The 25,198-nt window shown below is 38.2% G+C and overlaps 3 protein-coding genes across 4 annotated transcripts; 1 reads left to right on the top strand and 2 right to left on the bottom strand.

Annotated features, from left to right (window-relative positions):
* Positions 1-541: 541 nt before the first annotated feature.
* LOC311294467 (cystatin-2-like) lies at positions 542-3,604 on the bottom strand. 2 transcript variants are annotated; one of them, XM_084415377.1, is made up of 5 exons: positions 3,566-3,604; positions 1,753-2,024; positions 1,457-1,659; positions 1,265-1,378; positions 542-865 (listed from the first exon to the last, which is right to left on the bottom strand). In XM_084415377.1, exons 3-5 carry the CDS (start codon positions 1,640-1,642, stop codon positions 782-784), a joined length of 384 nt encoding a protein of 127 aa, XP_084271503.1. In that variant the 5' UTR covers positions 1,643-1,659; positions 1,753-2,024; positions 3,566-3,604; the 3' UTR covers positions 542-781. The 2 variants fall into 2 exon arrangements, with proteins under 2 accessions (XP_084271503.1, XP_084271502.1); XM_084415376.1 differs by lacking the exon at positions 3,566-3,604 and having other exon boundaries at positions 1,753-2,351.
* A 3,372-nt stretch (positions 3,605-6,976) lies between these two features.
* Positions 6,977-8,755, bottom strand: cst14b.1 (cystatin 14b, tandem duplicate 1). The gene is made up of 3 exons (XM_084414105.1): positions 8,559-8,755; positions 7,506-7,607; positions 6,977-7,415 (listed from the first exon to the last, which is right to left on the bottom strand). The coding sequence occupies exons 1-3, from the start codon at positions 8,634-8,636 to the stop codon at positions 7,290-7,292; spliced, it is 306 nt and encodes a 101-aa protein (XP_084270231.1). The 5' UTR covers positions 8,637-8,755; the 3' UTR covers positions 6,977-7,289.
* Positions 8,756-9,394: 639 nt separating this feature from the next.
* LOC311293666 (thiosulfate:glutathione sulfurtransferase) lies at positions 9,395-24,665 on the top strand. Its single transcript, XM_084414104.1, has 4 exons — positions 9,395-9,705; positions 11,513-11,635; positions 11,717-11,879; positions 24,407-24,665. The coding sequence occupies exons 1-4, from the start codon at positions 9,552-9,554 to the stop codon at positions 24,459-24,461; spliced, it is 495 nt and encodes a 164-aa protein (XP_084270230.1). The 5' UTR covers positions 9,395-9,551; the 3' UTR covers positions 24,462-24,665.
* Positions 24,666-25,198: the final 533 nt, after the last annotated feature.

Below are 25,198 nucleotides of genomic sequence, written 5' to 3'. Positions count from 1 at the left end.
GATTCTTCTGTGGTAAAAGCCATGAACCATGAACTAATAGCCTAAATGGGGCAGACATTAGCAGTAAAAAAAATGCACAAATAAACTAACACATCAATTATATAAGAATAAGTCTGACTCAAGGAACTGTTTTGGGTTCATCTTTTGCACTTTCAATGTTTGGGCCCAAATGATATAGCAGCAAAAAACCTGCCATATGCCTCATAGGCCTCTCTCTGCTCATGAGACACTGGATATCTGACATCATAAATATCTGAAACTGAACTTCGGTCATTCCAAAATAAAAGTCACAGAAGAGCAGCGTCGACTCTCTGCGTCATTTAAAAAGAAAGAGTTAATCAAAAAATGAATATGGTGTCATTTCTTAACGTCATGTCACCCCAAGCCATATGCTGGGAGTTTATATAAATATTAAACATATAAACAGTCTTTCTGAAATCTCAACTAATTCTGTATTATTAGCCTGATAAATTACAAATATGTTAAATCACTAAAGTACAGACAAAAAGATATATATATATATAGATTCAAGGCTATGAGATCATTTATTTGCATTTTATTTAATTTTTTTGACAAGACTGAATCACTGTTACTCGAAGAGAAATACAGGCTTTTAAGTAAAGTTGAAAATGACAGCTTATGAAATGCTTCAAACATATTTAAAAATACTGATAGTGATGCGTATTATTATTAACATACCACAAAGTATATGAGGCACACATTAATAAAGCATGCACCGCTGACAACATTGCAGCATTAGGAAATATCTCCGTCATAATTCTCAGGCACAGTGATCTGACAGCATTCGTTTGGGGATGTAGTCGTTTCCTGGCACTGCAAGGACAGTGAAGGAGCACGTCATGTTCTGACAAAAACAAGAAATATATATATTTATATATTCACATTTCAATCAAAATGCATGCAAAAATGATTTGTTCACATAATTTCAATTACACATTTAATTACATGCAAAATGATTGCATTGCAATGAATTATTGCTTTGCGTTATTGCATTGCATTGAATTACTGATTTGCATTACCTTGCATTATTGCATTTCCCAAAATGCAAATAGTACAATTTAACATTTACAAAACTGGGTTCAAACTGCATATGTCTCAAATATATGTACATAACCAGAAAAATTTTACATTTCTGTAGTAGTGCTCTTCACTTGTCTCAAAATAAGATTCTATATTTATTCAAATGCATCACAAAACACCAGAAAATACAAACTCTGAACTCTGATTAGATGTAATGTCTCACCTCAGCGTTAGACTGTAAAGCACAGTGAGTCAGATTCACACTCGCCTGATTCTCACACACAGTCTGCTCAGCCTGGATCTGTAACATGTGTTTAACCCGTGCAGGAGGAAACAGCTGCAACAAACACACACACTATTAGCAAATCCATCAGAGTAAAGCAGACGTGCGTCACGTGATGAACACGACACTTACCTGAGTCGTGTCTGATATGATGTCCACCACTTTAAACGCGTACGGGTAGCTACTCCTGCGATTGTGGAAGTTCATGGCAAAGTTTGCCACGCTGATGACATTACTGTTATAATTTTCTAACATGCCTTCCCCTGAAACAATAAGAGCTGAGAAAATGGATGCAAAGAGGATCAGAATGCAAACCATCCTGGCAGGATCCGAATCTGTGGGAACAAAAGCAGCCTGAATCATCTAGGTGTGTGTCAGCATGAGGGTGGAAACATTAATGGCCATAAAACACAGACGGTTTAACACACCTCTGTTTATTCGTCAGTGAAAAGCTTCTCGTGTTTCTGCATTCTGCTGATGAGAGACGCTCGTGCTTGAGATCATCTCACTGTCTCAAACACTAGAAGAGATGCAAAGCTTTTCCATCGCAGAAATCTGTTCTTCACTGCAGCTGATGGTGCGGGGGAGCGTTTACGTCATCTGAGGTCACATGACCAGCCCAGGACCCGATCAGAGTGGAAGTCTTGCAGAATGATCTCTTGCTGAAAAACCCCCAAGGAACGATTCTTGCTGGGAAAAACTGCTTTAACAAAGCGGTTTGCTGGTTTTCATGGTGTAAACTGGTTCTAGAGTGCCCAAAACTATCAAACCAAACCAGCTTGACCAGTATAAACCGGCCAGTTGCTCGTATTTAGCACAAATAAACACATGCAAACCACTTTAGTTTAAACAGCATTAAAGTTAATATTTGATAGAAATGCAAAAGATAACTTCAACAGTATAATCCACCGTTTAACTGCTGTAATCTGTGAGTCTGAAACGCGCAGCTGCTGAGACTTTTAAAACACTTCCTTATTGTTATTTGGCAGATCATCTTTGGATCTTGTGATTTGATCGTTCTCAGGACAGAGGAACTCACACAGGCGGAGAGCGTTTTAAAGGAGAACTCGATCCAGTCAATTTTAACATTGAGCTCATTTTTTTGTACATTTGGAGTGCTGTCAATACAGAGAACAACGACAAAAATCGGTGTTGCCTACAACGTGTTATCCTCTTTTTAAAATTTGCACCCTGTTGACTTCAATGGGGCAATGTTTAAACCTGCTTTTAGCCTCTTAACATCCTTGATGTGTCATTACAAGTGCACAGCCAATGTGAGTGATTCCTTCAGAGTGAACACGAGTGAATCTGACTGCAGTAGATGTGAAAGATAAGAATAAAAATGATGTTATTTAAGCCAGCGCAAATACCTGTATTTACATCCTGTTTTCGGTCGAAGTCCAATGTTTGCATCTGCACCAGTATAAATTTTACATTTAACTGGTATCATTAAAAATGAAAACTTTGCACTGCTCATACATTTTTTTTTTTTTTTTTTTTTTTAGTGAATTTGTAACTGCACCCTGGAAATATGGCGTCTGTGCAAGTTTCAGTCACTTCTCTCACTGATTTGCTGTGGCACATTCTTTCCCAGTGACCATGGCCACGGGAACTAGGCGTGCTGAGAGTGCAGCATTCCCTGCCGACAACTGTTTATCTACATTGCAATTTAAGATGACAATATCTTTTTTTTTTTCAACATGTTTTTAAGAACACCTTCCACCTTTATAAAATTACTGTAAAGATTATTTCATTTTTATATGTTGTCGAATATGGTTTTATGACTTTAAAACTAGAAAAATAATATATCAAAAGCCGATCTCGCATGGAGTGAGTGACGTGACTATGCTGGTTGAGGACCAGCATCTCAGAACTCATTTGACACTAATTTGATGCATGTTCAATTAGACATCGGTGAAAAACTAAATGTAGATGCATTAATCGGCATTAAGGGGCTGTTCACACAGAATGTGCTCACACACACGTCCACTCTGCTACTTTTCCATTGTTTTTCTGTGTTAAGCTACACTGTGTAATTTTTTTAAGTTGATTCTTAGCAAAAAAACACTTTGTTCTTTCAAAATTATATGTGCTCATTAATGTGTAATTACTTCTACCAACTAATCAAGTAATCTCGTAAGCGTAGAATCTGCTATTTAGAATACATACGAGCGAGTCGCTCCAATGGTGGCAGCCATGTTGCGCCTCCATCTTGAATACATTAGCCAAAGAGGGACATACCTGGAAATTCAAGCTTCGCCTTTCGTGTTTTTACACTCAGTGGCACCGTGACGAATGCGAGGGGGAGATTACTAGCGACTGCCGGCTGATTTGAAGCAATACGGCCACCGTAGGAGTTAAGACGCCCTCGGAATAGGGGGGGCTAGAAAATAATATTCAGTTGGTAGTCATAAACAATTTCACCTAGATGGGAGAAAATCCTACACAGTGTAGCTTTAACTGTTGCGTTCGCGTCTCGCGCATGACACAGCGTTCTAAAAACGCAGCGTCTAGTTAAAATAAACTAAAACGCGCCTCGAGACCTTGCGTTTCTATGAAGGTAAAATAGTAGCAAAAGTCGAGAGCATGTAGATGTGAATTTGAGAACTTGTAAATAAAATAAAATAAAAATAAGACGTTTTTTTCTTCTTCTTTTTTTTTTTTTTTTACATTTATTGCATGTTGATTTTATAGCTGGACATTTTTTCCTGTTGTCTGTGTTTGATTTTTCTACATCTTCCACATTTTGGTTCTCCTTGCTCTTTGTCGTTTTTTCCTTTTAGGTTTCCATTTCTGTTGTCCTCTGTCTGCTGCTTTTCCCCGACTGGTGAATTTGAAGTTCTTCAGACTGGCGCACACTTTGAATAGTTTGAGCTAACGTAAGATCGGACATTAAATGCCTTTTGTAACTTTAAAAAATGTTGTTATGGAGTTATTGGTATAATGGAAAACTGGTATAAAAAGGTAGAGAAGATTTTCACAAACTGATCTGGGCTGCGCTTCCAAAAGCATCTAAGTTGACCATCTAGGATAGGTTAATGGTCTAGAGACCATTGATGGCAATTTTTCTACGATCACTACGATGCTTTTTGGAAACCAGCCCTGGTCAAACTCACACACTGCATTAATTATAATAACCGAATTTTATACTCCACAAAAATGAACAGGATGGAACCAAAAATATAAAACATATAAAAACGTATTTTTCAACTATAACTTTGTAAAGAAAATGTTGTACAGATAATATAGCCTACCTGAGGACCTGGACTTATCGTTCTTCAAAAACTATACCAGAACAATGTTTTATTTCCTAACATTCATAATTAATGCATTGTTAAATTGTGTCAAGTGTGGTTATTCATGAGTTTCTGTTAGACACATGGCAGCTCATGTTCCTTTTTGTTTTATGCTTAATGTGCTTTTTATGGTTTCAAGCTGTGTGTCAGTTGTTGTTTTTTTGCCATCTAGAATTTTCTCTTAGAATTTGTGCAACTATAACACAAATATCTTTATGCAAAGGTTTTTTAAAACATATTCATTATCTGAGACTTTCAAGAAATCATATTTTTCTTATCTTAGTCCCAAAGCACCAGGAATAATCATAGACATTTGAGGCAAACTCTAAAGGGAATGTAGTATAAATAATTTCAATCCTTTTGGCTTTAAAAAAAAAAAAAAGAAGTAATGTGATGTGATGTGTGACTAAGCGAGGCGAGGTAATACTTCACGTGATTAATCTTCATTCAGACATACGGATGCTCCCGTGACTATGTTCCTGTTACTTTTATGCTTAAAGAGCATTTGATAGTTTCTATAAAGTAGCTGAATGCAATCTTAGCATAGATAGATAGATAGTAGATAGAACAAAAGTTATGTCCTCCATTATAATTTATGCAGCTGCAAAGATTTTGAATGTGATTATTATTTGAGTCTAATATTCCAGCTGATATTTCAGGAATACACACACAAAACTATCCGTCTGTTTGCTTTGAAGACTCAAATAAAGAGTAATTCAATCTATTAATTAATTTAAACTAAATCAGATTTATATATATATACAGTACCAGTCAAAAGTTTGGAAACATTACTATTTTTAATGTTTTTGAAAGAAGTCTCTTATGCTCATCAAGCCTGCAGTTAAAAAAAAAGAAAAAAAAAAAGAAGTAATATTATGAAATATTATTACAATTTAAAATAATGGTTCTCTTTTTTAATATATTTTAAAATGTAATTTATTTTTGTGATGCAAAGCTGAATTTTCATCAGCAAGTACTCCAGTCTTTGGTGTCTTATGATCCTTCAGAAATCATTCTAATATGATGATTTGATACTTAGTTATTATCAATGAAATATTTCAAATATTTTTTTGAAATACTTTTTTCAGGATTCATTGATGAGTAAAACGTTAACAGCATTTATTCATAAAAACAGCATTTATTCAAAATAAAAACATTTCTAACATTATAAATCGTTACCATCACCTTTTATCAATTTAACGCATTCTTGTTGAATTAAAGTACTAATTTCTTTAAAAAAAATTGTTATTGTTCCCAAACTTTTGAACGGTAGTGTATATTGTTACAAAATATTTCTATTCTAAATAAATACAGTTCTTTTTAACTTTTTATTCATCAAATAATCCTGAAAAAAGTATCTCAGGTTATAAAAAAAATATTAAGCAGCACAACTGTTTCCAACATTGATCATAAATCAGCATATTAGAATGATTTCTGAAGGATCATAAGACACCAAAGACTGGAGTACTTGCTGATGAAAATTCAGCTTTGCATCACAAAAATAAATTACATTTTAAAGTATATTAAAAAAAGAGAACCATTATTTAAAATTGTAATAATATTTCATAATATTACTGTGTTTTTTTGTTTGTTGTTTTTTAACTGCAGGCTTGATGAGCATAAGAGACTTCTTTCAAAAACATTAAAAATAGTAATGTTTCCAAACTTTTGACTGGTACTGTATATATATATATATATATATATATATATATATATACACACAGTATATATAAATGTATATGTCTTTCTTGAGACACTGAGATAAAAAGTTAAAAGCTTTTTAAATAGCGAACAGTTTGCATGTGATGCATCAGTGAATTTGACAGGAGAAGAAACAAGATATAAGAAAGAGAGACATATGACTTACTCAAAACCTCCTCAGTTTGAAACACTTTTTTTCTATTGTCTGAAGAGGTTAATGGTTGAAATTTTCAGGATGTTGATAACCAGTTTGCATATCAAAATCTAAAGAAACCTACATGAACTGGTTTTAGTGGTCAGTTGGTCGTGATTGGCTTGAACCTTGTTGTAGTTAATTTGCAAGTGCAACTGAGCTGCAACAGCTCAGTTAAATTGGTTATATTTTACTGCATACTAGTTCAGATCTTATAACAGATAACAGTTAGTTTCAAATGTTATACAATTTATCAGTGTTACTGTAAAAGTTGTAGCCTATAAACTGAATTTGTAAGAATTTTCTTCATCTCACATTTTAAAATTGTGTTCATGTAACCAGGTTAGTTTATTAATAGTAATTCATATTTGAGTTTAGTAATAATATTTAATGTAATTGTACTGTATGCTGGTGATGTTATTATTACATTCTTTTGGAGGTGTAAATGAAACAAAAGAAATATGAAATTTATTTCCCTTTATTTTAGAAACAGCATCTTTTATAAAAAACAGATCTGGAATGATGACTCGTATTCATGTGCAATTCTTTCACCTCAGTACAACTTTTGTAAAAGTGGACAAAGATCATATAAAACTCATCCAAATACAAATATAGGCACAGTATTGGGCTCATTATAATGATGTACATTTGAATAAAAGTTTTGTAACAGCATTGAGTAGATCACATATTTTAACCTATACAGTATGGAAGTGTATAGTATGTGAGAGAGGGAATGATACACTGATAGAGAAGATGCATTAATTGTTCACTGTGTTTAAAAGTATTCAATGGGATCCTCCTGAGATTTTGAGATCTGAATCCCGTGCAGTTGTAGTTTTCCTCCAGCGTGAGGCAGTGATTTGTGAACCCTTAGATGAACAAAGTCTCCCCCTACATCCACCTGAAGAGGACAATAGGACACTTTAAATACACTTTCAGCACGTATCATTAACACAATTATGCAGGCTGGAACGTGGCACAACAAGTTTACCTTGATAAAATAGTTGGTCCCGGCCACAACCTGTGTGGTGTAAGATTTGGCAGTGAAAACGGTAAACTTCTTTCCAGCCTTATCTTCTGCAGCAGACTTGACCTGAAGCAAAATATGCAGAATTCATATTTAATGCAAATGTGGATGAACCACATCTAAGCCTGGTCCGAAAATTTGCTTTTTTATAATTTCCTGTTTTTTTTTTTTTCTCTTCTCTTCTGATCCAGACATGCTTGTGATATTCAATTCCCCCGATGTATTATTAGGCCTATATTATTCTTAAGCTATTATATATATATAAAAAAAAAGCAACTGAAACCAACTGAAAAAGCCTCTTTCACACAGATTATAAAATGAATTAATGTGACACACCCATCTCAAATCAACAGATTAGTAGTTTAATTGTGTTTGGGTATGAATATAGAGATTCTCATGAGTTTAGACGATGACAAAGTAATACATTAATTTTTGTCAACTTTGAAGTGACGATAGAACGTAGTGCAAATAGTGAATTTTTATCAAAATATTATTTATTATTTCCCCTTTTGATCCAGACATGCCCTTGGCATGCTTGTGATATTCACTCTTATTCTTATGCTACAGAAAAAAAAAGTAGTAAACTCTTTCACACAGAGTATATGATGAATTACCGTGACACACCCATCTCAAACCAACACCTACTGAAGATTAGTCATTCATTCAGCCAAACACAATAAATACTGATTCTGAATCAGTATTTATTGTGTTTGAGTGTGAATATAGAGATTCTCATGATTCTAAAGACTATGAATATATAAAGTAATACATTCATTTTTGTTAACTTTGCATTATTGTCACTGTATATCAGGTTTAGGCTAAATTGAGAGTTTAATAATTGTCTCTTTGCAGACTAGCTATAATTAAAGCATTCTTACGCAACAATTCAAAAGCAACAATAACGTACAAACTTCTGAATCCTAATACATAGCTAATAACTAATACATAAACATCACGTGCTTTCCCACATCAGCTGACTTACGCCATCAAAACAAAAGTCAAAAGCTCCAGTCTTACCTCATCACAGATCTTCTGCACCTCTGGAGTGGCTTTCTTCTCCTCGGAAGGCCCTCCAACAACCGTTCTGGTGGCCATTGCAATAATGTGTCGTTGATCGGTGTCGAGATGTTAAAAAGTGCTTTTTCAGACTGTCCAAATTGGCAGAAATCACTGACACGGCTACAGTATTTATGCTGCTTAGATCATATGACTATGAGCCATCATCACCAGGATATACCATGTGTTCAGAAGAGGCGGGGGGAGGATAAAAAAGGACAATTTTATCAAATGCGGCTAAAACAGTAATATGATATATAATTAAATCATATATAAAGCTAATATGGTTAGTTTTTAAAGTTAAATAGATTTATGATTTTTAATACTGGATCTCTCATGTTTCTTTCCTCTTTTCTTTTTAGTTTAATCCGAGGCAGGACGACTGGATGAGTACAAAACTGAGCAGAAAAAAACAATTCGGGGCGGGACTTAGTAGCCCTGGCGTTCGCTCTGATTGGTCAAGTCCAATGGTATTTACAACTTTTTAATTACGCACTGTAATTTTTCAGTCACGTGGTAAGCGTTTCAATTCTCATCGCGTTTTTGAATGGACCGACTCATACAGTCGATTGTGATTAGCCTACTACATAAGGATTTGTTTTAATTGCATTTAAATGAAAGGTTTTGAACAAGTTTCATTGCTATATCAGATATTGCTCATTTGAATATGTTTAAACGATTATAGTGAAACATCTCCAGTAAATCATAAAACGCCCACATATTTAAAATCAGATCAATAAAGTAAGCGGCTTTTGAGCCACTGAGCGCCACCTGGAGGAAAACAGGCTTCATATTTCACAATAAACGCTTTCAATGACACTCAGATCCGTGTAATCGCCTCTGTCATACGATGATACATGGTCAACCCAATACGGTGCTTTAGATCTGCGCTTTTAGATTTAATTATATCTGTACATAAGAGCACGTATCGATCTTCTCTTAGATAAGATAGACATGAATACAGTAATGCGCGTGAGTTCAGGTGTGCGCGCTCTCGTGGCGCTCCTGCTCCTGTCTGTCTCAGCAGAATACACAGATCAATGTGAAAGCGGAGCTGATAACTGTGATAAATGGACTGAAACATCTCACAACCAACCTCTAAATACAGGTAAAGTATTTAGTTTTCTATGTAGCCTATCCGAGTCAATGACAAAATACTAATTATGAAAATGTCTGAGAAATGTTTAGTTTAACTAAACATAAAGTCAACTTAAAGTCAATCTAGTTTAGTTTGTAATCACTGGCCTGTATCCGAAACAATATCCTTATGTGATTGAGCGTAACATCATACACAGACAGTAGCCTAAAGCATGCGAGTTTGCACGTAGGGTCAATGACTCATCATGGGTCAATAACGGTTTAATGAACAATCTTTGCAATAATAGGCTATGTCTTGATCTATGCTGCCAACATTAGAAAAAGTCTTGCTTTGGTAAATCATAATTGTGACATAACTAGAAATTATGACATAAAAAGTAACGATTATGAAGTCAAATTATAGCCTACATAAAAACGCGACTTTCCAATTATTTGTATCTCATAACCTTTTAAATGTCGTAATTATAATTCACCAATGTATGATTTTTCTTTTCTTAAAGGGAAGAAAAGGGCTTCCATAGGTATCTTTATAAGGTCAGTGATTAAATCATGTTGCATTAAATATAGGCTGCATTATCCAGAATAGTTTGCACATTAAAGTTCATGCACTATTCTAGGTAACTGTAAGATGGATGTGTGTGTATATATATATATATATATATATATATATATATATATATATATATACACACACACACAAATGCTCTGAAGTTTATACAAACACTTTAAACTGGTATTTCAGCATGTACATATTGATGGCAATATGCAAGTAATAACATGGCAATTAAAAAAATGCAGATGTCATATTTAACATAAATGTTTAATTATCATGAACAATGTCTAAAAATAATGTAGTCTTAAAAAGTTCTTTATTCCGATCCAGACGTGTTCTGGCAGGTTTGTGATATTCATAACAACTTTAAACTATTAATATGCTACGTTCATTTTTGGTGAAAACAAATTGGTTGCAAAAACCAACTTAACAAGCCTGTTCCCCACAGTGAGCATATTGGTTTAGTTTGATGAGTTACTGTGACACACGTGAAGATAACGGATTCGAGTGACTGAATCAGCAGTTATTGTGGGTGGAATCCCATGAGTCTACACACATTTTGATAACACTGCACAGTTTGCACAGTTTATCAGGGTCCGAGGGCAAAATAAGGCATTTAAGAATTGGCTCTTGGAAGACTGGGGAGAGTCACAAAATATTAATTTAAATATAATAAAAAAATATAAAGTACAAACTTAATTTTAAAATTAAAACTATAGGTGGCCCAACCCTCTTACTAGCATTGTCGTTTACGTATCCCTTCTCTTTAATGGTTTAAATTAGCTGAATTTTATGTTTTCTAGGACATTATTTAACACATTTACACTCATGATGGCCTGAATGATAACCATCACCACAAGTTTAGGATGTAAATAAAGTGGTCCTATAAAGTATTTTAGAGACATCATACACTGCCTTTCAAAAGTTTTGGGTTCAGCAAGAGATTTAACTTTAATACTTTTTAAAGAAACTAATACCTTTATTCAGCAAGAAAGCATTACATTGATGAAAAGTGACAGTATAATATAATGTTTGAAATATTTCTGTTTAAAATAAATACTGTTCTTTTGAATTTTCTATTCATCAATGATTTTATTTTATCACAGTTTCAAGAAAAATATGATATTAAAATATTAAAATATGTTTTCAACACTGATAATAATCTCAAATGTTTCTTGAGCATCAAATCATCATATACAATAGATAGAACAGACTCAATATGAATTATCAGCAGCAGTAGATTGTCGATACTCATCCGTTTCAGATGGTGTGGTGACGTACGAGCAGCTGAAGCTCATGATGTCCACTGGAAGCGTCCAGCTCGTCGATGTACGCGAGCCGGATGAGCTGGAAGCAGGTTTCATTCCAGGAGCCTCCAATGTTCCTTGTAAGTCACACAGTTCAGCTCTGCACACACACACACACACTCACACAGACTTTATGAGTGATAGTTCTTTTGTTGATGTAGTGGGAGAGGTGGAGCAGGCCCTCAGACTGAGCCCGGATCAGTTCAGAGAGCGCTACGGCGTCACAAAGCCTCACAGAGAAGACTCAGACTTCGTGCTGTACTGTATGAGAGGGATACGCAGCCTCACTGCGCTGGAGACCGCAAGAACTCTGGGATACACAAAGTACATACATACACACACACACACACACACACACACACACACACACACACACACACACTGTCACACACGTTTCCTTAGCTATCTAAATGGGGACATTCCATAGACGTAATGGTTCTTACACTATACAAACTGTATATTCCATTCCTTTACACTAACCCTACCCAACTTTCTGCATAAAAAAAAAAAAAAAAAAACTTTAATTACTTTATTTTTTTATACCAGATTTACAAATGAGGACGTCTCTAAAGGGAGGTTTTAGGAGATTTTGGTCACCTCTGTGTACAAATTTGTCCCCAAATATAGTTAAGTAGGCACACACACACACACTTTTTAAACTTGGAACAGTTTGTTGAACCTTTAGACAAAAAAACAAACAAAAAACCCTAAAACAAACAAAAAAAATAGTTTGCAAATATGCTTTTTGTTGTGCATCATATTTGAAACATCAGGCTTTTATAACTCATCGTTGCACCCCATCTAAAAGGATGCAAATTTTGACAAAGCCAAAATTACTAATAAAAACGATTTTAGTTTTATTCCTCTTTCCTAAACGTAACAAAAAGAAAATACAACACACCAACCTAACTGTCTTGGGAGAAATAACTTTTCAAAACTTTTAATCAATTTCGAATCGCCACACACTGGCGACCCCTGCTGGTCAGAACAGTGTAAATGCAGCGAAAACTCAACATGAAAAAAAAAAAAAAAAAAAAAAAAAAAACTTTTAGGCTACAAAACAATTGCAGATGTTTTATTGAAGGTAATATATTAGATGCAATAATCATCATATACTATTAAATATGAAGTGTCCTTTTAATATGTGTCATTTTATTGAATTGTAGGCCTTGTTTTATGGAGTTGGTTAATCAGACCAATAAGAGACCTTTAACTACAACAAGTTCACAGAGATCCTTGAAATTTCAAAACATTTCGAAACAGAATGATGTAACGAAGCCTCGTTTACTGAAATCATGTGACATTGGCAGTTTGATACACACTCCGAGTCACTGGTTCAAAGCAAATGAGTCGCAAAGGTTTTGAAGCTTCACAAAGCACGTTTCAAAAGTGCCCCTCGCTAAAATAGACAAAAATGCCATCAGAGTCCTTACTTTCCAAATCTTCAATATTTTCAATATATTTACAAAACTTTATAAACAGCCAAGTGAACAAATTTAGAGGGCAATCTGAAATCAGTGTCAGAAAACAGGCAAAAGTCCAAATACACCAAACACAAACAATCAGTGTCCACTCACCAAATGAAAAACTCTTTCACACAGAGCGTATGATGAATTACCGTGACACACATCTCAAACCAACACCTACTGAAGATTAGTGATACTATGACATGTATAGTAATACACACATTTTTATTAACTTTGCATTATGTACTATTGTCACTTCATTTTCATAAAAATATATTTTCTTTTATAAAAAAAATATATTGTTTTGATCCAGACATGCTCTTGACATGCTTGTGATATTCACTCTTACATTATAATATATTCTTCTTAATCTTCATCTATAAAAAATAAATAAATAAAAAAGTAGTAAAAACAACTGAAAAAGTCTTTCACACAGAGTATATGACGAATTACCGTGACACACTCATCTCAAACCAATGGATTAGTAGTTTGTGTTCAGGTGTGAATATAGAGATTCGATGACATGACATCGAATAGACGATGACAAAGTAATACATTAATTTTTGTCAACTTTGAAGTGACGACAATACAAAGTGCAAATAGTGAATTTTTAATAATATAATTATTTTCCCCTTTTGATCCAGACATGCTCTTGACATGCTTGTGATATTCACTCTTACATTATTATATATTCTTATGCTAAAAAAATAAATAAAATAAAAAGTAGTAAACTCTTTCACACAATGGGCCCTATCTTGCACCCAGCGCAATTTACTTTGTACACCGACGCATGTATCATTCCTATTTTGCACCCGACGCACAGCAGACTTCTCCCTCCACAGACGCACGTCGGTAAATTAGGGAATGAACTTGCGCTCCCGGGTGCGGTTCAGCGAAAAGAGGAGGCGTGTTCCGGCGCAAACGTTCCCTGGTGCTATTTTGCAGTTTCAGAAAACAATTCCACCACAGACCAGGGGAAACCTCGTCTAAAGTCAGTTGCGCGTTCAGATGCTATTTTAAGGGTGCATGCTTGGCCATAATCAATGTAGCGTGTGCACAACGCACATACACTTTGCTTCTCTCATCTACACACAGAAGCAGCAGTTCTCATTTTTAGAAAACCATACATTATTACAAGGAAAAATATTCCACATGAGGGAAATCATTGTGGTGTCCATGAAGATGTGAAAAAAAATAGGCATAAATCTAGCTTACACATTTACCAAAATTATTATACGCCTGTTTAACCGAAGTTAATTTGGGTGTGTTTCTCCATCCCCAACGTCACTTCTCTGTGTTTTACGGCCCTGACGAGAACGTCGGTCTCCTCGGCTGTGAACCAACACCTACTGAAGATTAGTGATTCGGTCAGGTGCTGAATCAGTATTTATTGTGTTTGAGTGTGAATATAGAGATTTTCATGACTCTAAAGACTATCAGTATATAAAGTAATACATTCATTTTTGTTAACTTTGCACTATTGTCACTGTATATCAGGTTTAGGCTAAATTGAGAGTTTAATAATTGTCTCTTTGCAGACTAGCTATTAAATTAAAGCATTCTTCCATAATACATCACACAATGCAAGTTAATTTAATGAAATATATAAATTAAATATTAAGGTGGTTGACTGTTTATAGTTCTATATCATTTTTTATTTATTTTAATATTTTATTTACATATAGCATAATAACGTACAAACTTCTGAATCCTAATACATAGCTAATAATAACTAATAAATATACATCATGTGCTTTCCCACATCAGCTGACTTACACCATCAAAACAAAAGTCAAAGCTCCAGTCTCACCTCATCACAGATCTTCTGCACCTCTGGAGTGGCTTTCTTCTCCTCGGAAGGCCCTATAACAACCGCACTGGTGGCCATTGCAATAATGTGTCGTTGATCGGTGTCGAGATGTTAAAAAGTGCGTTTTTATATAGTCCAAATTGGCAGAAATCACTGACACCGCAACAGTATTTATGCTGCTTAGATCATATGATTGTGAGCCATCATCAATTTTAGGCTACAAAACAATTGCAGATGTTTTATTGAAGGTAATATATTAGATGCAATAATCATCATACACTATTAAATATGAAGTGTCCTTATAATATGTGTCATTTTATTGAATTGTAGACCTTGTTTTATGGAGTTGGTTAATCAGACCAATAAGAGAACTTTAACTACAACAAGTTCACAGAGATCCTTGAAATTTCAAAACATTTCGAAACAGAATGATGTAACGAACCCTCGTTTACTGAAATCATGTGACATTGGCAGTTTGATACACACTCCGAGTCACTGGTTCAAAGCAAATGAGTTGCAAAGGTTTTGAAGCTTCACAAAGCACGTTTCAAAAGTGCCCCTCACTAAAATACACAAAAATGGCATCAGAGTCCTTACTTTCCAAATCTTCAATATTTACAATAGATTTACAAAACTGTATAAAAAGCAAAGTGAACAAATTGAGAGGACGATCTGAAATCAGTGTCAGAAAACAGGCAAAAGTCCAAACACAAACAGTCAGTAGCTACTCACAGTCTCTACAACTCTCTTAACACAAACTCTGCCTCAAATCCAACTCTCTCTGCTCAGAACACAAGCTGTCCCTACAGGAAGTGATGACGTGCTTTTTAAAGTACTGTGCACCAATCAGCACATAGCATCAATCAGCCTGCAGGAGCCAATCAGACAACGTTACAACAACAAAGATAACAAAACACATAAACAAACCAACACTCATGATATAGTGAGAATATGGATCTCACACTTGAGGTGTAAAAAAAACACCTACATTTTGCTGCTGATATTCGCATTTTGCTGCAGTTGCTGATATTTAAGTGACCAAAAAGTAAGATGAAATTCTGATGCTTGTAAGGTAAATCAATGAGATCCCAGTTCAGCAGAATACTTACATAAAATGCATATAAAAATCGTCGTCACTCTATATCTGACAATAATATGTCTTAGTAAGATGATATTTAAATGCTGAGTTTTATGATCAAAGCTCTGTAGTTTTAAAACACATAATTCAATGCAATACAAAGATGACTAAGAGATGAACAAATAAACCTTCCTCAAAAGCCTGATGATCACATTTGAGACTGAAAGCCCGTCTAAAGGTCCAATGGCGGTTCCCTTTCAGTCGCTGACGTTCGACTGGGATCACTTCAGGGAGCCCTATCAACTTCGAGTGTCTACAGAACGAGCCAATGAACTTTGGCGTGCGTGAATCGCATCACGCGCCCCCGCCCCGCAGCGCGGGTATAAACAGGAAGCGGGCGCACGCACACATTGTCTTTCACTTCGGAGCCAAGCTTTCATTTGACTTCTGAACCTACAGACTGCTTACTGAGAACGAGAAGACTCTCATTCGTGTTGGTGTGACGGTGCGATCAGCGGTGGCCGCGAGCATTGCAGCTCACAACGGCTGTTTTCACAGCACTGCTGTTTGTGTATTGTGTGTGTGTCGGTATCGGTGGGCCTTTCCCCTGCGTGTTTATTCACACCGCGGCTACCCTTGGGTGCCTCAACATTGAGAGAGGGTTTCACTAAAAGAGCAACACAAGCGTGACCCTGCATCTTTTTCCAAGATGTCATTCCGCTTGTGCATTTCTGGATGCCGTCATTCCCTGGCGCCAGCAGATGGCCACAGTAGTTGCCTCTCGTGTTTGGGCATTCAACACGCTGAGGCAGCTTTTGTGGATAGTTCATGTTCCCATTGCGGGAATATGACTATCTCAGCGCTTAGATCGAGACTTGCTTACCTCAAGGGAGGTGCAGTCCCCTCGCCTATGCCCCGATCTGGTGTTTATTCTGCCCCGCAGAATAGACCTACTTCGGCGCATGACCAGGGTGATCTGAGGATTACCGTGAGGGCTTCCCCGTCGAGACAACCTCCGCGGGCCCCTCACGCCTCACAAGCGCTGTTGCCTTTGGAGTCCCTTAGCGAACATCTTGGTCCTTCTCCGGAACGACCAACCGTTTCCTTTGGGGCTCCTCCTGACGACCAGATGTCGATAGCAGCATCGGAGGGGGAGCTTCAGTCCTCTGGAGATGACGACTCAGCTGCGTTACCCCCCTCGGGGCGTGTAGCGTTGTCCGAGACCGATCCAGAATGGGCGGCTATGCTTTACCGGGCCACCGAGAAGGTCGGGCTTGCGTGGAACCCTCCACCACGTGCTGGTTCTCAGTGCTCCGCCCCGATACCTTTCTTTCCGGAGGTGCATGAGGAGCTATGTGGTCTCCATGGAGGCCTCTGCCACCGGCTGGGGGCCATGTACAACGGGCATGCAGCTTCAGGTCTGTGGACGGGGCCTCAACTGCATTGGCACATCAACTGCCTCGAGTTGTTAGCAGTACGTCTTGCACTGAGCCGCTTCAAAACGCTGCTACTAGGCAAGCACGTACTGGTCCATACGGACAGCACTGCGACCGTTGCGTACATCAACGCCAAGGTGGTCTACGCTCCTGCCGCATGTCACAACTCGCCCGCCATCTCCTCCTCTGGAGTCCGAAGCATCTGAGGTCGCTTCGTGCCGTTTACATTCCGGGCCTGCTCAACCATGCAGCCGACGAGCTCTCACGGCAGCAGGTGCTACCGGGAGAACGCCGACTCCATCCCCAGGTGGTCCAGCTGATTTTCAGGCGCTTCGGGACCGCACAGGTAGATCTGTTTGCCGCCCCGGACACGTCTCACTGCCAGTTGTTCTATTCCCTGACCGAGGGGACCCTCGGCACGGATGTTCTGGCACACAGCTGGCCCCGGGGCTTACGCAAGTATGCGTTTCCCCCAGTGAGCCTTCTTGCATAGACCTTGTGCAAAGTCAGGGAGGACGAGGAGCAGGTCTTGCTAGTTGCGCCGTATTGGCCCAACCGGACCTGGTTCCCGGAACTAGTGCTCCTCGCGACAGCCCCTCCCTGGCCCATCCCTCTGAGAGAGGACCTGCTCTCTCAGAGACGGGGCACCCTATAGCACCCGCGTCCAGACCTCTGGAAACTCCATGTCTGGTCCCTGGACGGGACGCGGAGGTTCTAGGTGACCTACCCCCTGCGGTAGTTGACACCATCACTTCCGCTAGAGCCCCTTCTACGAGGCGTCTCTATGCGTTGAAGTGGAACCTGTTCGTTGACTGGTGCTCCTCTCACGAGGAGAACCCCCGATCTTGCTCGATCAGAGCCGTGCTTTCCTTCCTGCAAGAAGGGCTGGAGCGAAGGCTGTCTCCCTCCACCCTTAATTTTTTTTTTATTTATTTAAAGGTACAATATGCAAGAATTTTGCATTAAAATATCCCATAATTTCAAGGCCAGTGTTATATATTTTGTTAAGTTGATTACTTACAATATCCCAAATGTTTCCAACTATTTTTAAATCGTGAGAAAATTGCGATTTTAACCAAGGAAACGGGGGCGTTAGAGCAGGGGGGAGCTGGGAGTCGCCAGTCAATGGTGTCATATCCGCGTTACCCTCGGTTTCCGCTCGTACTGCGTGGAGTCCTGGACAAAAGTTGTAGTTGTAGCGTCTATCAAGCAACAAACGTTAGCTTGCTTCTTGCAGTCGTTATGGAACACAATTATTCTTTACCGATTGCAGCTGGTTCTGTCGACAAAGCATGCTTAATCTTATATTTTCCAAATGTAGCATTCGGTAATAGTTATGTTTATGTAAGGGAAGTATTATTGCTTTAGATTTGTGTTTAGTTTATTGACATTGTTTATCACGTCTGGTGTTTATGGCCATGTAAATAAATATAGCATGTGTTATACATAAAGATTAATCAGTATTTTGGCAAATGATGTGGGTATGTTCGAATGTACTTTTACAACAATTGTTTAGAACACGTAAAACTGCGCCGCGTTATCACAACAATGAATTCGACATATACAGTAACATCTATGATAACCAATTTAGTATTAAACCTTACTTTTCTTGCGGTTAATTCATTTTAATGAAATAAACGTGTGATGAGGTTCAAGAGTCAGGAAGGAAGAAGACAGGGGTCGGCGTGACTGTGACTCGTACTTTATTAAAATAAAGCAAAACAAACAAAAGTCGTGCACAACGCGCATTCACCGTGGCAACCGCGACGCCACAAAACAGTTAAAAAATGAGAGCTCGGATCCACCGGTTTTCTTTCTCTGTGTCCAATTTTCTCTTCAGTCTCTCTCTCGTTCCAGCGCGGCTTATAAGCGGTCTCTCCACGCCGATCACAGCAATAAGACACAGGTGTTCGTCATTTGCACTTGACCTACTTGCGGGACGCTCGTCTCTTCTCTCTCCCATTACAGACCGCGCTGAACCACGCCCCCCTCGCCACAAAAAGCATGTCATTATAAAAATAAAACTTAACCTCATCCATGAACATGATTTTTCGATTCCCGTCTGACTGATTTACATCCACGGTGGAGTTTAAAACGACAGTTCCCATCATTCCACGCTCCTTCACATCGTCATCAAGCTACGCCGTTGTTGTTGTTTGGAATGTAGCGCCCTCTAGAGGCCAAAAATTCTTGCATATTGTAGCTTTAAGTTTATTTGAATAGGGACAAGTATGTTACATAAGCTCATTTTACATACTACAACATTTTAGCCGAAGCTAATTCCCTAATGGGCCTTTACATAAAATTAAACAATACATAGTTAAAATAAACATAATAATACAGTATAACACAATATAAACGCAGCGGACAGTCAGTGGTCACATTTCTGACCTCTGATTAAAGAGTCTTCAAGTTTGTGTTTGAAAAGGACCCAGTTTGACTCTCCTTTCAGTTCAGTGGGTAAACAATTCCAGGCTTTAGTGCCTTGTACAGAGAAAGCTGATTGTCCAAATGAAGTATTACATTTCGGGATCTGACAGTTCCCGTTCTGAGCTCCTCTAGTCCTTGAACCCACAGCCCTGAGAGCAACTATGCACTCACTCAAGACCTGTGGGGCTTGCTGATTTAAACATTTATGCATCAGCTTCAGCAAAGAAAATTTAGTGAAATTTGCAAAAGATAAAATGTTTAAATTCCTCAGACTAACACAATGATGTGACCTAATGGGCTTCCTATCTAGGATTTTAACCGCTCTGTTATAAATCATTTGAAGTGGGTTAACTGTAGTAACAGTAGCCTGTGACCATGAGCAGATGCAGTAACTCATATGCGAGAAGATCATGGCTTGCATGAAAGTGTGAGCAGCATGAAACGGTAGGTAGTCCCTGATCAGTCTGAATGTGTAAAGATTTGCTTTGGCTACTCGACAGATTTTTTTAATATGACTGTCAAATTTAAGTTGAGAGTCAAGTACAAGGCCCAGGTATTTGACCTCTGAGACCTGCTGGATCTTATGCCCATTTATCCGTAAATTTTGTTCTTCTGATATGGACTTGAATCTTGAGGCAAAGCAAACAGACAGTCTTTTTAAGATTCAATGTCAGACCTGCATTTTGAAACCACACCGCCACAGTTTGCAGGTATTTTGCCAGTTCATCAGAAACTGCATGCACACTTTTCTCTCGCACATAAACCACTGCATGGTCAGTGTACATCTGAAATCCTGCTGTAGGACATGAAGTCTGGCAGATCATTAATATACAGTGTAAAGAGCAAGGGCCCAAGAATGGACCCTTGCGGTACTCCTGTATTCATTTTTAAGAATGTAGACATTTCATTATTGACCACCACACACTGATCTCTCAGTTCAAGATACGATTTGAACCACTGTAAAGGTAATGTTGTGAAGTTAAAATTGGACAGTTTGTGGATAAGGATGTCATGATTTAGTGTATCAAACGCCTTTTTGAGATCCAAAAAGACGGCGCCAACAATTTCTCCACTATCTATTGCAAGTTTGAGTTGTTCCACAAAGAAGCAGTTTGCCGTTTCGGTGGAGTATTGAGGATGGAAGCCAAATTGTAATGGGTGTAAAATGTTATTTGATTGTATAAAAGCCATAAGCTGACCATACACAATTTTTTCTAACACCTTTGAGAATACAGGTAAGATACTTACGGGCCGATAATTGCATGCCTGGTCAGGTGTTCCTGACTTAAATAATGGCATAACTTTTGCCTGTTTCCAAGGTGTGGGGAATTGTCCGCTCTTTGAGCCTCTTTGAGCAATCAGCTGGGTTAAAAATCCTGTCCTGTAAGACAGTACTCCTGGTTGCATTGGCCTCTATCAAGAGGATAGGGGACCTGCATGCATTTTCGGTCGACGAATCGTGCCTAGAATTCGGCCCGGATAACTCTCACATGATCCTGAGACCCCGGATACGTGCCCAAGGTTCCTACCACTCCCTTCCGGGACCAGGTAGTGAACCTGCAAGCGCTGCCTTCGGAGGAGGCAGACCCAGCCCTGGCTTTTCTCTGTCCCGTTCGCGCTCTGCGTCTGTACGTGGACGGAACGCAAAGCCTCGGGACCTCAGATCAACTCTTCTGCGGGCTGGGCGACACCTAACACGTTCGCTAGGTTTTATAGCCTACGTGTTGAGCCGGTTTCTTCCTGTGTGCTCGCTTCAACCAGCCGGTAACACCGAAGTTCCCGCTCTAGTGTCGGCTTGCTGCGCCACTCCCTTCCAAGGAACGGATACGTGCGCTTTTTGCTCCAGTCGAGTTCCCCACTTGGCGTACCCTGTGAGTTCCTCCGCACCCCTTCGGCAGTCGGACGTTGCGGAGCATCCGACGCCAGGCCTAGTGCTCGTATGCTAGTGTGACTTGTGCTAGGCTGGATTCCATATGTGTGATCCCTGTTGTGATCCCATATGTGTATTCTTCTACGACCAGCTCCCTGCGGTGAGCCCGTGTCTTTCCCTTGGCAGAGTCTGCTCTGCCGTCACTGTCCGGTGTAGCCTCCCCCTTCGGGCTGGAGCCGCCCCAATGACATTCCATATGTTGCACTGCCCCTTCGGCCAGTCCATATGTGTATTCTCCACATGTTACCTCCCTAGGGCGCTGGATGTGGCAGCAACTGTGGCGTTTTCCAAGGGATCCCAATTACGTTGTCATGTCGACGTTACGTCGAACGTGAGCGACTGAAAGGGAACGTCTCGGTTACTTATGTAACCCTCCTTCCCTGAAGGAGAGAACGGGAGACGTAACGTCCCGTCGCCACCGTTGCTGACCATCACTGCTTGGCCGTCACAATCTTGGCTCCTCAGCGAAAAACAATGTGTGCGTGCGCCTGCTTCCTGTTTATACCCGCGCTGCGGGGCGGGGGTGCGTGACGCGATTCACGCACGCCAACGTTCATTGGCTCGTTCTGTAGACACTCGAAGTTGATAAGGCTCCCTGAAGTGATCCCAATTACGTCGTCACGTTGATGTTACGGCTCCCGTTCCCTACTTCAGGGAACGAGGGTTACATTAGTAACCGAGATGTTTCCAATAATACGGGTGAAGGTTACTGCGTGTTACTGTCTTTCCTTCGCGCAACACAACAATATTAAATTAAATACATTTTCTCATATGTGTTACCTCGTTATTTCATCTGACTCCATAAATGAAAAAGTTATGATATCTGAGCATCATTAAATGTGAGCGAATGTCTGATTATTCTTTTTGACTCTTTACTTATATTTTACCCGCTCAGATTAGGAAGCTATGTCGCTATTGAGGTCCTCACGCCTTCTGTTTTACGCGGGTCTCACAATCACAATCTCGTCAGCTTCGGTCACTAAACAGAGGTAATTGGCTGTAAACCTGAGACGGTCGCATTCACACTTACACAATCAGAGATACTTTTGTATAGCCCCCGTAGTTTTTGCATACACTTGAATTTAAAGTAACGTTTACTTCAGTAGAGGTATGGCCACTACTACAGATATAAGTCGACCAACTTTACTTCTCTTATAATAGCTTTGGATTGGCCATGCCCTGATTTATCATGTACACTTATCTAAAGTAACATTAAATTAATGTTTAATGAGGTAAGACACACCCAAATTTAGGTTGGTCAAACAGCATTTGCTGCCCTAAACGGAAATTCCCTTCTTGTCTCTGCAAAACCAAGTACACTTGAATTACTGCCAAATATTAGTCGTCACCAATCTGATGCAGATTTGAGGTAATCCGTTTAATCTACTTGGGAAAATAATCAGAATAAAATCAAAAGTTTACAGTTTATTGACCAGGTAATAAAACAATTCATAAAATAAAATCATTGGTCAATCATGTATAATAACAACATATTCTAACATAACAACTTTCCTTATAAACCCAGATAATTCACTATGCTTACCAAATGGTGGTGTCTGTCTTTATAATTAGATTTTGGTCCTCTATTGAGGGGTTTACAACTGTGGGATCAGAATTTGTGGTTGAATGGGTTCTTGATACCTGTGGAAGAGAATACTTATTTACTTACAGGAGGTAGTTTGAATGGAAGAGCTGGGGGAGGGCAAGGGGAACACAATATTAACTTCTTGGAGCTTTGTATTATGGCTGGGAGAATGAGACAATTTTACCAGGCGCACTGAGACATTTAAAATGATACCAAACATGTATAATTGTTATTGTACATATTTAACATTGCATAGGTTTTTAGTGAGTTTTAGGAGAGGAGGAGAAGATGATGAGACTGTAAAAGTGAGGTGTGAGCTGCACTGTGTGCTGCGTCTCGGATGTCGCTGTTACATGCAAGAGAGAGTTCAAATGTTAATTTACAGGAGAGCCTTTTGTTTTCTCAAGGGTTAGTCCAGACTTACTGGCAACCACCTTACATGACTCACATTTGAACTTGATTTTTCTAAAAGACCTTGTGAACCATGAGTTGAACTTTTGTACAACTGTACAACTTTTTACTTTCTAAAAAGTGTAACTATCAATCAGACAACAGAAGGCATGTAGTAGATCAGCAAAGGTTTTTCAGCAAAGTTTTGATCATGTTGATATGATATTATATTTGCAAATCAAATATGATATTATTGGGTTAATTCATGATTTGGTGTCCTTCATAGGTCAACATTTATTTTTCCTTTGCTTTATTTTATTTTATTTTTTTTATAGGTAGTGGCATCAGTTATATGACTGTTATTTTCCATGTATAAATGGTTGTATGAATATACTGCAGTTTAACAATTATGACTTATGTTTATTTTTCTTCATTTGATCATTGAAAACCTGGCTATATCAGGGAATTTAAAAAAATATCAGGCCTGGAAAGGAATAAAATCAAATGAGTCATTGTAATACTGTATTTATTTAGTATATGCCTTGCTCTAAATGATTTAGATTAAAATATAAAAATCTATAAATATTGCCATTAAATGATTTTTTTATGATTTAAATCCTCCGGTAATCACAAAAACCTAAGCAAGACAAGATCATTCAGTGAATTCATCCTCACTCACTCACAAACGACAAAAGTCAGGCAGCCATGTCTCTGTTTGTCTCTCAGGGCCCGTCATTACGCTGGAGGATTCATCGAGTGGATTCAGAAGGAAGGTCTGTGAGCAGAAAGAGTCGAGCATGAAACTTGACAACAGAGGAATGAAGCTTATTTCAGCTCCGTCAGGGACCTACAAGACTATGACAATGAATTTATACGGCACTTGACTGTTAAAGTGACAACACAGACCAAAAATGTATTCATCAAATCTCACAGATGTGTCTATATATTTTGCAAAGACTCAATAAATATTACATTGTTTATGATACACTTTGTTTGTTTTTATGCCATATGATATTGTCACTATAAATGGACCCAGCGACACATTAGATGATTGGTGCTCATGTATGTTTTCCCAACTAACTGAAATAGACAATTACACTATAAATTCATGATTAAGCATTGACCACACTGATGATGGTAGAAGAGTATAATAATAATAATAGGGATTTGCTAAATAAGATAATGTGAAATTCAGTATGCTGTTTCTTTGCAAGAGCTTACATGAACTTTGTGGTTTGCAACAAAAAAAAAAAAAAATCACCTAATTTCAATCATTTAAAATGAATGTGCATGTGATGTGTTTGTGAGAATTGGTGACAAGCTACTTTTTCAGCAAAAATAACCAAAGCACCGGTTCTCAAACTTTCGAGGAAATGATCATCTGTCTGATCATCACCATACTAAGAGGGCCATTAGGTTTAACTTGTAAAATGGATTTAAAAATGTTCACATTATTTTAAAAAGCAGGGTTTTTTGTTGTTGATTTGGTTATTTGTTCAGTTATTTCAGCATAAAAAT

The sequence above is a fragment of the Rutilus rutilus genome (assembly GCF_951802725.1).
Source record: "Rutilus rutilus genome assembly, chromosome: 7".
Classification (NCBI taxonomy): domain Eukaryota; kingdom Metazoa; phylum Chordata; class Actinopteri; order Cypriniformes; family Leuciscidae; genus Rutilus; species Rutilus rutilus.
The sequence above is the reverse complement of the archived record's forward strand: the minus strand, read 5'-3'. Positions and strand labels throughout refer to the sequence as shown.